Consider the following 15,641-nt stretch of genomic DNA (forward strand, 5'->3'; position numbering starts at 1 on the left):
AAAACATTATTCTAATTAATTGTTCTCAATATGGAATCAAAATGACAAATCATTTAGAAAAATAACATCGAGAAAGTGGCATACTAAAATTTTGGGAATGTTGACAAATCTATGTTAAAGGAAAAAAATGTATGAATAATAATGAAAAGGCAGAAATTAAAATTGGAAAGCAATAAAATGGGTAACAGAGTTTAGTCTTTCAAATAGCAAAATTAGAGGCAACCATTTGGACATGTTATTTAGAAAGGAAGACAGCAGGGGGTTCCCTGGTGATCTAGTGGTTAGGATTCAGCGCTTTCACTTCCGTGGCCTGGGTTCAATCCCCGGTCGGGGAAATGAGATCCCACAAGCCCTGCAGTGTGGTCAAAAAAACAAAAAACAGAAAAAAAAAAAAAAAAAGAGAGAGAGAGAGAGAAAGCAAAATCAAATTAAGTTAAGAGAGAAGATATAAAGAACAGACATGAGGATGTTAAAACTTAACATAGTTGTATGTATATTTGTGTGCATATCTGAATGTTTCAATGAAATGAGTGATTTTATTGAAAACGCAGCAATTTTTAAAGCTGACTTTACGTGTGTGAGGTGTTCCTCCTTGCCGAGGCCACACAGCAAGTACATGCCTGTACTGGGATTTAAAGTCAGGCCTTCCTGTTTCCAAAACAGAAAGCCAACAACAGAAGACTGTGCAATTACATATTAATGTGGGAAAGAAAGGCTCAAGAGTGAGGTAGAGCGAAGCCAAACATCTAGGAAAGATGCCCAAAATATATTAAATGAAGACGGCAAGTAACAGAACAATGTATATGGCATGATTCCATTAAAAAACAAAACAAAACTATGTACATATAAGTTTAGATAAGCAAAGAAAAAAGCCTAAATGAAAATTATTGAGCTGTTAACAATAGCTATTGGGTGGGTGGATTTGAACATTCTGTAAGGTTTGAATTTTTTGTATATTTTTTATTTTCTAAAAGAAAAAATCAAACCCAATCAAAGAAACTCAACAACTTTTGTCCAATAATAAGCAAAAGGCTTGAATGCTCAAGAATTCTAGGACATAGGGACAAGCTTTTGGAGGAAGGGCTCACCTCTGACTACCCTTCGTCTGGCAAGGGACACGGGGAGCAGAGATGGTGACATGAAGTGAGAACGGATGTGGTTGGCTGGGGAGCCACACTTACCTTTCCCAGCAGCTCAGGAAGGCCCAGCAGCTGCCCCGTGAACACGCCAATGCAGATGAAGATGGCGGTCACCTGCCCCAGAGAGCCGCGGATCTCCTTGGGTGAGATCTCGCTCAGGTACATGGGGAGCACACTGAGGGCGATGCCTATGAAGGAAGCATGGCAGCAGTGAGAGAGCTGTCTTCTTCAAGGAAGACTCTGGTCATGGCACCTCCCTCTGTTCTGTGCTTGACAAAAATAGTGCTGTAGCCACAACACCATTCCCAGCACTCTGCACAAATTGTCAACATTTTAACACGCACTTTATTATTTACTCCACAGAGTATGGCTGGGAGGTGGATTTCATAGGAGGGGAAATGGTAGTAGCTGATGGTAGTGATGCTGGTGGTGATGGTGACAGTGGTGATAATAATACCCAACGCACATAGTGCCTACCAAGTAGCAGGGATCTTCCTTCTCTCTTTACATATATTAACTTATCTATTTTAAATAACAACCCTCTGAAGTAAATGTACTATCATTATCCCCATTCTAAATATGAGAAAACTGAGGCACAGAGAGGTTGAGTAACTTTCCCAAATCACCAAGGGACATCCAAAAATGCTCCAAGAGATTATTTGCCCAGTAGATCAGGTCTCTGATTCTAGAACTTGAACTTGCCCGCCAGCTAACAGCACCCCCTTAGGTAAATCATGGAACTCAGTTATGGCAGATACTGTTAAACCCATTGTACAGCATTTTATAGACGACGTCACTCACATAGGGTCTCATAACCTTTCAGATAAATTTATGTGTTCAAAGGCTGATGACTGATATTTCTATTTAAAAAGTAATAGTTTTAAATATGTCTCATAAAACATAATACTCTGCACTCATAGAGGTTCTGTTAGTAAAAATATCATGAGGCCTTGTCAGGTTCAAGAAACTTTGTTTTCTACTCATTTCGGGGCAGGGTTATTCTTAAGACCCTTTATAGACCCATGAAGGTCTACACATGCACTTATCCCAGGCAGATCCGTGGCTTGCTTATTACACTTTGAGTCACACTGCTTCCTGGGTCAAATCCCTGCAACTTACAAAAGTTGAGGACTTGGGCTGAGAGAGTTAGCCTCTCTCAGCCTCAGTTTCTCTATCTACAAGTTGGGGATAAGAACTGAGTCTGACTTCATAGGATTGCTATGAGAGTTAATTGAGATTTGCTCAGTGCTTCACTCAGCGTACAAGTCAGCATTCCTAGCACTAACTATTATTGTCTTCTAATTTTTCACCAGATTGTTTGGGCAATCAAAAATTTCTTTCCTGCCCTGGCCTCCTGATGCCTAGAGGTTAGAGCACAGTTCCCGACACACTTTAGGCACCAATCGATGTGTTTCATCTTAAGCTGGATTCACCCCAGTTTCTAGCATTCAGGGAAGCCCTTCCTAAAAAGAAATAGTGAAGGGAATGCGCTGCCCAATTTATAAGCTGAGCATCTCATTCATTGCATCTCAGCCCAGGATAACTTTTTCTGGTTCGGCACACAAGGGAAACACGCTTAAGGTGCAAAGAGACAGGAATTATCTCCAAAGCTGCAACATAAACCAGATGCTATCTGAATTTTTATCCCAAACACCCATACTGAGAGCATCTGGCCTCATGGAAAAATCAAGTGGCCACGGATCAATGTGGCACCTTGTTGCTTAGGGGGCAGTGGGATAGAGAGGAAGGTGCAGGATTCAAGTCCCAGAGCCCTGCTTTCCTCACCAGGTGACCTTGATCAAGTTAGTTAGCTTCTCCTAGCCTCCGCCTACCCATCTATGAAAGAAGGGTCATAATTGCTGTCTATTCCTGTTGCAGTGGGAATAAAATTACCACATATAAAGCACCTGGCTCATTTTTGGTCACTTGATGGACACTTGGAAAACTGTTAGGTCCTCACCCTGACACTCCCCCTACCCTCTGGGGATAATTATCATCATCATCTCATGAAAAGCTATTAAGGAAATGATACGGCTGGTAGGAAAGAGGAGGCATGGTCGTGGTAATGGACGTGGCATACGGTTGGCACAGTAAGAACGCCTCCTTCCAGGGCGCCTGCGCAGACTGAATCCCTGGAGAACGCTTAGCAGAGTGAAAGGCACACAGGACACTGTCCATTAATGGAGACTCTTCTTCCTTGCCCATTGTGAAATTTCGGGCAAAAATGAGATGCTGCTGGCTAAACCAGGGGTGAGCCATGAGGAGGTAGCCGGCTGTAGGATGACCAACTCATCCCAGTTTGCCAGGGACCATCCTGGCTTTAGCACTGAAAATTCTGGGTCCCGGGAAGCCCCTGAGTTCCGGGCAAATGAGGATGGTTGATTACCCTGGGCTCGTGTTGCTGCATCAAGCATCCCACACACCTGAGTGGCCCCTCTTGACCTGTGACCCCATATCCTGCCATTCTTGCCCCCCCACAGGTGCCCCAGCCTTACGATTTACCGGACACCCCAGGCTCATTCTGATCGTGGGATATCAGCCTTTGTTGTTCCGTTTATCCCGAGTCCTCTGTCCTCACAGCTCCACAGGCTGACGCCCCACTGTCCTTCCCATCTCAGCTCAGCCTCACTACCTCCCGCTAACGGGAACTAATATGACCCAACGGGTCCTTTGCAGATGGAATCAGGTTAAGGTGTCGTCACACTGGATTAGGGTGGGCCCTAAATCCAATGACTGGTGTCCTTATAAGATGATAAGACACAGGGAGACACAGAGGGAAGAGGGGAGCGTGAAGATGGAGACAGAGATTGGAGTGATGCTGCCACAAGCCAGGGAATGCCAAGGCTTCCCGGTAGCACCAGAAGCCAGGAGAGGCATGAAACAGATTCTCCTTCAGAGCCTCCAGAAGGGACCAACCCTGCAGATACCTTGATTTTGGGCTTCTGGCCTCCAGAACTCTGAGGGCATAATTTCTGTTGTTTTCAGCCCCCCCCAGTTGTGGTTTTTGGTGACAGCAGCCATAGGAAACTGCCATACCTTCTCATGGAGGCCTTCGCCTGTCAAAATCAATCCCTGCCCGTCACTCCTTATCTCTCCATCCTGTCTTACGTTCCTCATGGCACTCAGTGCTTTTTGAAAGTATCTTGTTCGGTATTTACAGAGGACCCTTGAACGGCATGGCTTTGAGCCATGCAGGTCCACTTATACTCACATTTTTTTTCACTAAATACGTACGACAGTGCCACACAATCTGATGTTGAATTCGCAGATGCAGAACCACATGTATGGAGGGTCGACTGTAAAGTTGCATGTGAATTTTCGACTGCACTGAGGGTCGGCACCGCTAACCACCACGTTGTTCAAGGGTCACCTGCACTTGTATATTGTCTGTTTCCCCACTTCCACCCACAGAAAATTTCCTTTGAAAAACAGCACCAGACCCAGCACATGTGCTTGATCAAAGTCTATTGGGTCCCCAAGGCACTTTCACTCTACCATTATTTATTTAACCAAGGCTGCGGTAAAGGTGAGGTTGCTGGGGTCGCCAGTGGTTGGGAGTTGCAGACCGGCAGGCTGGTGCAGTTATAACTGTGGTCTATGGGAACAGGCCTCAAAGGCTAGTCCTACAGGGGCTGCAGACTCCAAGTGCACAGAGGGCAGAGTGCCTCTCATCTAAAACATCAACAACAGTTCCAATCTACTGAGCAGTTCACAACTTCCAGAACCACTTTACAGTCTTCCGCTTCCTCAGGGTACATGGCCTGATGCAATGAAAGGAGCAACCGGGAATAGGCTCCCTCACACAGAGCTAGCCTAACTTCCAGATTCCTCCTAGAGTCCAGTTCCAGAAGTAGCATTTTAGCCCATACAAAGCAGAAGGGATTGAGGGAAAATATTGTCTAAGGGCACTCAAAGATGTTGCAGGAAATACTCTAGGGACAACTGGATAATTGCATTTTTCTATGGGGTTGCAGAAAAATTTGAGTCCAGTCCAAAACTAAGCGTTTCACTGAATATAAACTTAAATTTGAAGATTAAAGTATGACACACATTTTTAAATAGCACAAATAATATGTGTGCAGTTTGATGAATCATCACAAAATGTATGCACCTGTGTAACCTCCACCCAGGTCAAGAATCAACTTACGGGCTTCCCTGGTAGCGCAGTGGTTCAGAGTCCTCCTGCTGATGCAGGGGACACGGGTTCGTGCCCCAGTCCGGGAGGATCCCACATGCTGCACAGCGGCTGGGCCCATGAGCCATGGCCACTGAGCCTGCACGTCCGGAGCCTGTGCTCCGCAACGGGAGAGGCCACAACAGTGAGAGGCCCATGTACCGCAAAAAAAAAAAAAAAAAATCAACAAGACCAACACCCCAGAAAGCCCCCATGCTGTGCTCCCTCAGAATCACTATCCTTCCCCTCCTCCTTCCCAAAGATCACCACCAGCCTAACTGCAATCACCAAAGATTAGCATATGGAATCAGAGAATATGTACTTCTTTTATTTCTTGCTTCTTTTGCTGATATTATGTTTGTGAAATGCATCAGTGTTGTAGCATGTAGCTCTAATCTGTTTTCGTTGCTGTGTAGTCTTCCAATGTGTAAGTATTCCACAATTTATCCACCCTACTATTGATGGACAGTTTGGGGTTAACACTAATAGTGACCCTATTTACAACAGCCAAGACATGGAAGCAACCTAAATGTCCATCGACAGATGAATGGATAAAGAAGATGTGGTAAATATATACAGTGGAATATTACTCAGCCATAAAAAAGAACAAAATAATGCCATTTGCAGCAACATGGATGCAGCTAGAGATTATCATACTAAGTGAAGTAAGTCAGAAAGAGAAAGACAAATACCATATGATATCACTTACATATGGAATCTAAGATATGACACAAATGGACTTGTTTATCAAACAGAAATTGACTCACAGACATAAAGAACAGATTTGTGGTTGCCAAAGCAGGGTTGGGGAGGCATGGATTGGTAGTTTGGGATTAGCAGATACAAACTATTAGATATATGCATAACTGAGTTGCTTTGCTGTACACTGGAAACTAATACAACATTGGAAATCAACTATGCTTCAATAAAATAAAATTTAAAAATACTAATAGTGCCCCATAAATATTCTTGTATAAGTCTTTTGGTGCACATGTATGGAAAACTGAAAATGTATACATATATGACTGCAAAATCATTGTTTTGTATAACGATATTGGCCTGTAATTTTCCTTTCTTGTAAAGCTCCTATTAGGATATACAATCAAGGATACATTCATTTTATAAAATGAGTTGGGGAGTGTCCCCTCTGGAAATGATTGTATGGTGTTAGTGTTATTCTTTCTTAAAGAAGCCATATGGGCCTTGCATTTCCTTTGTTAAAAGGTTTTAAATTACATGTTCAACTTATTTAATAGAATAGGACTATACAGAAATTCTATTTTTTCTTAAGTCAGTATTGGTAAGTTTTTTCTTTCTTGGCATTTGTACATTTATCTAAAGTTTTCAAATATATTTTATAAACATGTTCATGATATATTCTTATGTTTTTAATGCTTCAGGATCTATCCATTCTGATCTTATGGAAAAACACAAATGAACTTTTTGGCCAACCCAATAGCATTAGTTATCAATTCCTTTTCTCTCTTTTTATAAACAGTCTTGCAAGGGGTTTATCAATTTTATTAATCTTTTCTAGAACTCACTTGTCTTTGCTGATGTTCTCTAATGAAAATTCTTTTTCTAACTTCTTTAAGATGAAATATTAGATCATTGATTTTCAGCCTTTCATGTTTTAGACTATATGCATTTGAGGTTATAAATTTTACTCTAAACACGGCTTTAGCCGTATCTGACAAAATTTGATATGCCTTATGTGGTATTTTCATAATCATTTAATTCAAACTACTTTAAAATTTCCATTGTGATTTCTTTTTTGTCCCCTGGTTACTTAGAAGTACACATCACTTACATCTTAATTTCCAAACATATGAGGATTTTCTACTTATATTTCCGTAATTAGTTTCTTTCGTGCAAGTGTGTTAGGGATAAATCTTATTAGCTTTTGTTTGACTGAAAAGGTGTTTTCATTTCACCTTTATTTTTGAAAGATATTTTCACTGGCTGGAGAATTCTAGGTTGGCGGTTATTTTCTTTCGGCTCTTTGAAAATATCACTTTGCTGTTTTTATGTCTTCCATTGTTTTTGTTGAAAAGCCAGCTTTCCATTTTATTCTTACTTATTTGAAGGTAACATATCTTTTTAACCTTTTTAATCTTTTAACCTGTCATTCTGTTTTTCAGAATAACTTTCTGTTTGTCCTTGGTTGTCAGAAGTTTTACTAAGCTGTGCAGAGTTGTGGTTTTCTTTGTTTTTACCCTACTAGGGATCCATAGTTCTTCTTGGACTTGTGGCTTTTCATCAGGAGAAAAAAAAAATGTTGGCCATTATCTTCCAAAAATTGCTTTTTCTCCATCCTCTGTCTACTCTCCTTCTGATTTTCCAATTAATGTATGTTAGACATCTTTACAATTTCCCAGACATTTCTTACCCTCTTTTCTGTGTTTTCATGCTTCAACCTGGATGCTTTCTTCTGATCTTTGATGCTTTAGTTCCCTGATTCTTGCTTCAGGTGCATGCTATCTGCTGGTAAAACCATTCATTAAGTTCTTGCATTTTTTGCATTTTTCAGTTTTTGTATTTTTTAGTCCCAGAATTTCGATTTGGTAAGTCAAAATATAGCTTCCATTTCTATGCCAAAATTCTTGACATTATCTCTTGATTATCTGAACATATTAAGCATAATTATTTTAATGGCTGTGTCTAATACTGCTATTTTCAGATCACTACCAGTTTATTTTTGAGGTTATTTCTCTTGGTTTTCTCCTTGTATGTCTGGCTACTTTGGATTGAATATCAGAGTGTATATGAAAACTGTAAAAATAATTTGAGGTTCTGGATGTATGCATCTGGCAGGATGAGAGGCTAGAGGCATTAGCAATCCCAGCTTACCACAAATCCGTTGGTGATTGAAGTGATTTGAAGATCTGGTCTATTTATGATTCACTCTTGCTCCTATGGTGTAGCCCTGTGGTGACTAGCGACCTTCCTACCTGTCAGGAGTTCAACTCCAATTCCTCCTCCTCAGCCCCATGAGTCTGTTGGAAGGTCTACTAAGCATCTCAGATTCTCAGCCATCATTCTGGAATTGGGAGATACCTCTAGAGGAAAAGTTGCCCCAAATGCAGGGCTTACCTCTCTGGGTTTCACTCCTTTCCCAGATTGTGGTCCTGTAAGTCCCCCCTGCCTCGGTAGCTGTCTGATACCTTTAAACAAATGCTTTTTCTCACCATTTTACTTTGAAAGCAGAACTCTCTCTTCCTCCCTTCTCTCTCTCTCTCTCTCTCTCTCTCCCTCTCTCTCTCTCTCTCTCTCTCTCTCTCTCTCTATATATATATATATATATATATATATGGCAAAGAAATGGTTTATTCTCCAACAAATATTTACTGAGTGTATACTGAGAGGTCGTCATTGTTAGAAGCCAAGGCAATGGCAATGAATGAAACAGGTAAAAAAGCCTTGCTGTCGTGTAGTTGCATCTTGGGGAGGGAGGTACTGGAGGGAGGCTGAGCATAAGCATGAAGAGTGCGCTGCCTGCTAGATGGTGGTAAGAGCTCTAGGGAAACATCAAGTGGGGAGGGAGGACAGGGATGCCCGGGGTGGGGAGAGTTGCAGTTTCACATAGGGTGGTCCCTGAGGCCACATGGTGGTGGTTCAGAGAGGGAACGGGCGGGAGGGGGGTGGAGACCATTTAGGGCCTGCCTTACAGGCCAGGATGTATTTTATTTGCTTCTCAAATCTATTTATTTAACTTAAAAAAAAATGAGTCCATTTAAATATAAGTAATGAGTAATCATTGCACAGGAAAAACGGAAAGAGAAAAGTCCTGACCCACATTATCCCTCTGGTTCCTCTAGGCCAAGCAATTTAGGAAAAGTGTGGAGTCAGGCACACCTGGCTCCCACCTTGGCCCAGACACATCTGAACTGTGAGACCTTGGCAAGGTAGCCCCTGAGGCTCCATCTCCTCACATGCAAATGCAGGTAGAGCTCTGAGTCCAAGAGAGTTGTGCTATTGAAGGGAAACACACACACACGGACACCGAGACACACAGAGACAGTCATACATAGAGACACACACACACAGACACACAAACACACAGACACAAACAAACACAGACACACACACAGACATAGACACACACACCTGTTTAGTACCTGAATATTGTTAGGTAGATGTCATTATCTCTACTTTATGTGCAAAAGAGGCTTTTCTCAGGCCACCGGGCTAGTAAGTAGAAAGGCTAGGACTAGAATCCATTTCTTCTGAGCACCTTACCCTCTCTTTGTCATGTTAAAATCTGACTCAAGTCATAATAATAAATTAATAATATTATTAGTGTTTTTGTTGGTTTCCTATTGCTGCCATAGCAAATTGCCATGAACTTAGTGACTTAAATTTATTTTCAGACAGTTCTGCGGGGCATGAGTCCAAAATGGGACTCATGGGTCCAACATGGGCTAAAATCAACATGTTGGCAGGGCTGTGGTCTTTCTGGAGGCTCTAGGGAATAGTCCGTTTTCTTGCCTTTTCCACCTTCTAGGGACACCTACACTCCTTGGCTCATGGCCCCTTCCATCCTCAGTGCCAGCAACTGCGTCACTCCAGTCTCTGCTTTCATCATCTCGCCTCGTTTCTCTGACTCTGGCTCCCCTCCTCCCCCTTTCACTTACAAGGACTCCTGTGTCTACACTGGACCTGCCTGGAGAATCCAGGATAACCTATTCATCTCAAGGTCCTGAATTTAATCACATCTGCAAAGTCCCTTTTGCCATGTAAGCTAACATATTCACGGGTTCCAGGGAATAGGATGTGAACCCCTTTGGGAGCAGTAGGCAGAATAATGATAAATAATAAATCATTTGCTTGTCAGAGTGGTGCACACCATTGCTGGGAGCTTGTGGCAGAGGTAGCTGGGTAAGTCCACACATGACATACGTGGGCTGACCCCACCAGCCAGGAGAGCCAGTGTTTCTGCCCTATGCCTTTATTTCTCAGTCTCCTATACTGTGGTGTTATTTAATTAGTAGACGATAGAGCTACATGTGGCATGTGAGGTCTGGAAGCCTAAAGAGGACATTCATGGTAGTAGCTCTAAGGGGAGAACGAAAAAGAGCCAGAGAAGATTTTTAGAGCTGGTGGAAACCTCAGCTACCAGAGGTCATTCTCCTTATTTTCTAGATTACATCACTGAGGCCCAGAGAGGGGAACTGATGGCCCCAAGGTCACCTGGCAAGTCAGTGATAGAGCCAGAACTTGAAGTCAAGTCCTTGACCCTGATTTCATGTCCATGCCATATGATTCTCTAAACGCTGCTGCTTGAACTTGTCCACTAGAGAGCACTTAATGCAGCAGATATGAACTTGTCACTGGAGAGTTCTTAATGCAGCAGACTTGGGCTTGTCCACTGCAGAGGTGCTAATGCAGGAGATGTGGGCTTGCGCCCCTGGGAGTGTGGGCAGAGCTGGGAACGCTGTGGCAGGAACCTGTCCAACACAATCATCCACAAACACAAAACACCTCTGCACTCTTTTACCTTGACTTTACAATCAGCAAGGATTTGCCCTCCAACGCCATGCTTCATCATGTTTGTTTCAATGTAAAAATAGTGTGTTTATTTTTGCTCCAAGCCTTTTAGAAATAGGACACTTCAGTCTGATGTTTTCTGCAATGGTTCCAAATATTTCCCCCGAGAACCTGGTTTGAGCAGCACAGCCACCTGAAAATACTCCGGGCTTCTCATTTGGCTTTAAATTATTTATTTCAAGCAGGGCAGCAATTCACCTCATAACCAGCAATTTTCTTTCTTTCTGACCAATTGCCTCACCTTAAATGCCCTCACATCTGTCTCTCTGCTTTGAGAGGGTTTGGTGAGAATAGATGACACAAAGCTTCCACGTCTTGGCTCAACTCCAAGAGGGCACATTCCAGAAATCAGGAGTGCATTTTTTCCCCACCTGTTGATTTTACTTTTTCTTTCTGTTTCTTTTTGAAAAGCTCATAGGACAAATGGTCTAAAAGACGTTTGTCTTGAATATGAGGTTTTGTAAAAATGGCATCTCTCTTTGAATCAGCTTATATTTTTAACATCTTTATTGAGGTATAATTGCTATACACTGTTGTGTTAGTTGCTGCTGTTTAACAAAGTGAATCAGCTATACATATACATATATCCCCATATCCCCTCCCTCTTGCGTCTCCCTCCCTCCCACACTCCCTATCCCACCCCTCTAGGTGGTCACAAAGCACCGAGCTGATCTCCCTGTGCTATGCGGCTGCTTCCCACTATCTATTTTACATTTGGTAGTGTATATATGTCAGCGCCTCTCTCTCACTTCGTCTCAGCCTACGCTTCGCCATCCCCGTGTCCTCAAGTCCATTCTCTACGTCTGCGTTTTTATTCCTGTCCTACCCCTAGGTTCTTCAGAACTCTTTTTTTTTTAGATTCCATATATATGTGTTAGCATAAGGTATTTGTTTTTCTGTTTCCAACTTACTTCACTCTGTATGAGAGTCTCTAGGTCGATCCACCTCACTACAAATAACTCAATTTTGTTTCTTTTTATGGCTCAGTAATATTCCATTGTATATATGTGCCACATCTTCTTTATCCATTCATCTGTTGATGGACACTTAGGTTGCTTCCATGTCCTGGCTATTGTAAATAGTGCTGCAATGAACATTGTGGTACATGACTCTTTTTGAATTATGGTTTGCTCAGGGTATACGCCCAGTAGTGGGATGCTGGGTCATATGGTAGTTCTATTTTTAGTTTTTTGAGGAACCTACATACTGTTCTCCATAGTGGTTGTATCAATTTACATTCCCACCAACAGTGCAAGAGGGTTCCCTTTTCTCCACACCCTCTCCAGCATTTATTTTTTGTAGATTTTTTGATGATGGCCATTCTGACTGGTGTGAGGTGATACCTCATTGTAGTTCTGACTTGCATTTCTCTAATGATTAGTGATGTTGAGCATCCTTTCATGTGTTTGCTGGCAATCTGTGTATCTTCTTTGGAGAAATGTCTATTTAGGTCTTCTGCCCATTTTTGGCTTGGATTGTTTCGGTTTTTTTGATATTGAGCTGCATGAGCTGCTTGTATATTTTGGAGATTAATCCTTTGTCAGTTGCTTCCTTTGCAAATATTTTCTCCCATTCTGAGGGTTGTCTTTTTGTATTGTTTATGGTTTCCTTTACTGTGCAAAAGCTTTTAAGTTTCATTAGGTCCCATTTGTTTATTTTTGTTTTTATTTCCATTTCTCTAGGAAGTGGGTCAAAAAGGATCTTGCTGTGATTTATGTCATAGAGTGTTCTGCCTATGTTTTCCTCTAAGAGTTTTATAGTGTCTGGCCTTACATTTAGGTCTTTAATCCATTTTGAGTTTATTTTTGTGTATGGTGTTAGGGAGTGTTCTAATTTCACTCTTTTACATGTAGCTGTCCAGTTTTCCCAGCACCATTTTTTGAAGACGCTGTCTTTTCTCCACTGTATACTCTTGCCTCCTTTGTCATAAATTAGATGGCCATATGTGCATGGGTTTATCTCTGGGTTTTCTGTCCTGTTCCATTGATCTATATTTCTGTTTTTGTGCCAGTACCATATTGTCTTGATTACTGTAGCTTTGTAGTATGGTCTGAATTCAGGGAGCCTGATTCCTCCAGCTCCGTTTTTCTTTCTCAAGATCATTTTGGCTATTCAGGGTCTTTTGTGTTTCCATACAAATTGTGAAATTTTTTGTTCTAGTTCTGTGATAAATACCATTGGTAGTTTGACAGGGATTACATTGAATCTGTAGATCGCTTTGGGTAGGACAGTCATTTTCACAGTGTTCATTCTTCCAATCCAAGAACATGGTATATCTCTCCATCTGTTTGTATCATGTTTAATTGCTTTCATCAGTGGCTTATAGTTTTCTGCATACACGTCTTTTGTCTCCTTAGGTAGGTTTACTCCTAGCTATTTTATTCTTTTCATTGCAATGGTAAATGGGAGTGTTTCTTTAATTTCTCTTCCAGATTTTTTGTCGTTAATGTATAGGAATGCAAGAGATTTCTGTACATTAATTTTGTATCCTGCTACTTTACCAAATTCATTGATTAGCTCTAGTAGTTTTCTGGTAGCATCTTTAGGATTCTCTATGTATAGTATCATGTCATCTGAAAACAGTGACAGTTTTATTTCTTCTTTTCCAATTTGGATTCCTTTTATTTCTTTTTCTTCTCTGATTGCTGTGGCTAAAACTTCCAAAACTATGTTGAATAAGAGTGATGAGAGTGGGCAACCTTGTCTTGTCCCTGATCTTAGAGGAAATGGTTTCAGTTTTTCACCATTGAGAATGATGTTGGCTCTGGGATTGTCATACATGGCCTTTATTATGTTGAGGTAAGTTCCCTCTGTGCCTACTTTCTGGAGAGTTTTTATAATAAATTGGTGTTGAATTTTGTCGAAAGCTTTGCGTCTATTGAGATGATCATATGCTTTTTCTCCTTCAATTTGTTAATATGGTATATCATCTTGACTGATTTGCATATTTTAAAGAACCCTTGCATTCCTAGGATAAACCCCACTTGATCATGGTGTATGATCCTTTTAATGTGCTGCTGTACATTCCATCCCATGATTTATTTATTTTATAACTGGAAGTTTGTACCTCTTAATCTCTGTCATCTATTTTGCCCAATGCCCCGCCCCCTTCCCCTTTGGCAGCCACCCATTTTTCTCTATATCTATGAGTCTATTTCTGTTTTGCTATGTTTGTTCATTTGATTGTTTTTTGCTAGATTCCACGTATAAGTGAAAAAATACAGTATTTGTCTTTCTCTGTCTGACTTACTTCACTCAGCATGCAACCCTCTGGCTCACAGGCCATAAAAAACCGTCTACAGGCCGAATTTGTCCCAAGGCACGCAGTTTACCAAATCCTGTTCTTTTCTAATATAAGCATGAAAATTCATAGCTTTTCCTCTAACTGCATCCAACAAATTTTGATATGCTGTATTTTCATTATCATTCCGTTAAAATATATTTTTTAATTTTTTATTTATTTTTATTTTTGGCTGCGTTGGGTCCTCGCCGCTACACGCGGGCTCTCTCTAGCTGGGGCGAGCGGGGGACACTCCCCGTTGCGGCGCACGGACTTCTCACTGCAGTGGCCTCTCTTGTTGCACAGCATGGGCTCTAGGTGCTCGGGCTTCAATAGTTGCAGCACGCGGGCTCAGTAGCTGTGGCTCCCGGGCTCTAGAGCGTAAAATATTTGTAATTTCCCTTGTAACTTCCTCTTTGACTCATGTAATACTTAGAGGTGTGTTTTTATTATTTTCCAAATTTAGGGGGGGTTCTTAGATATTGTTTGTGATTTCTAATTTAATTATACCGTGGTCAGAGAATATACTTATATGATTTCAATAAAAGATTTCAATCTTTTCAAACTTATCGAAGCTTGTTCTATGCCCAGCTTTTGGTCCGTCGTGGTGAATAAACCATGGCCGTTGAAAAAACTATATATAACAGCCTTTCAGCATTAGTGGAAGATCAAAGGTGATGAAGTTCATGAACATGACTGGTCAATTAGAAAATTCTACATGAACACCAGCCAGTATTCTCTCCAGTTAATGTTCTTTCTACAGGCTTCTCCCTTCTACTTGAATAGTGAGAGTTTGAGGTATTACAAAATCCTGAATTATTTCCTGCCAGCAAAGCAATGAAAATAAATGAAGTCTCTTCCTCCCTGACCTCCTATACGGCCTCTTACTCTCATGCTCTCCCTTGTCATTCCCGTCACTCACAACGCCTGGTGCCCTCAGCTTATAAAAGATGGAGAAGGAAGGGAACTAGCCCTTAACGACTTCATACAGGTTCCAGCAGCATTAGGCAGTGTATGTATACACACACACACACACACACACACACACACACACACACACACACACACGTCTTCATGTCAGCCTTTTAACAGCCCTCCAAGGTAGCTATTGTTATCTCCATTTTACAGATGAGGAAACTGAGGCTCAGAACCATTCAGTAACTTATCAAAAGTCAGTAATTGGCAAATAGCAGAGGTGGGATCCAGTCCCAGGGGTTTCTAATCCTAAAGCCTGTGATCTTTCTACAAAGGCCCGAAAGTAACATTCTACGGATTTGCGTATTTAGAAAGAAAGCAGGGTTGGCTTGTTGGTTTTGATAATATATTTTGAGTCTCCTACTCTCACAGGCCATGGCCAGAATCAGGCCATGTCTCACCACTTCCACCGCCGCCATCCTGTCCTACTCATAGCTATCACCCGGGGGCGGATGGCCTTCCCACCCCACTCCTGCCCTCCCCCTACCTTCTCTCTACACAGAAGTGGGAGGAATCTTATTGAATC

The 15,641-nt window shown here is 41.6% G+C and overlaps 1 protein-coding gene across 1 annotated transcript in view; it reads right to left on the minus strand.

Moving 5' to 3' along the window:
• Positions 1 to 15,641, minus strand: part of SLC2A9 (solute carrier family 2 member 9) — a 176,017-nt gene that overhangs the window by 122,090 nt on the left and 38,286 nt on the right. The window contains 1 exon segment of the mRNA XM_032631748.1: positions 1,182 to 1,327. Coding sequence (XP_032487639.1) covers positions 1,182 to 1,327 — 146 coding nt within the window.

This window comes from Phocoena sinus, chromosome 5 (genome assembly GCF_008692025.1).
Source record: "Phocoena sinus isolate mPhoSin1 chromosome 5, mPhoSin1.pri, whole genome shotgun sequence".
Lineage (NCBI taxonomy): Eukaryota > Metazoa > Chordata > Mammalia > Artiodactyla > Phocoenidae > Phocoena > Phocoena sinus.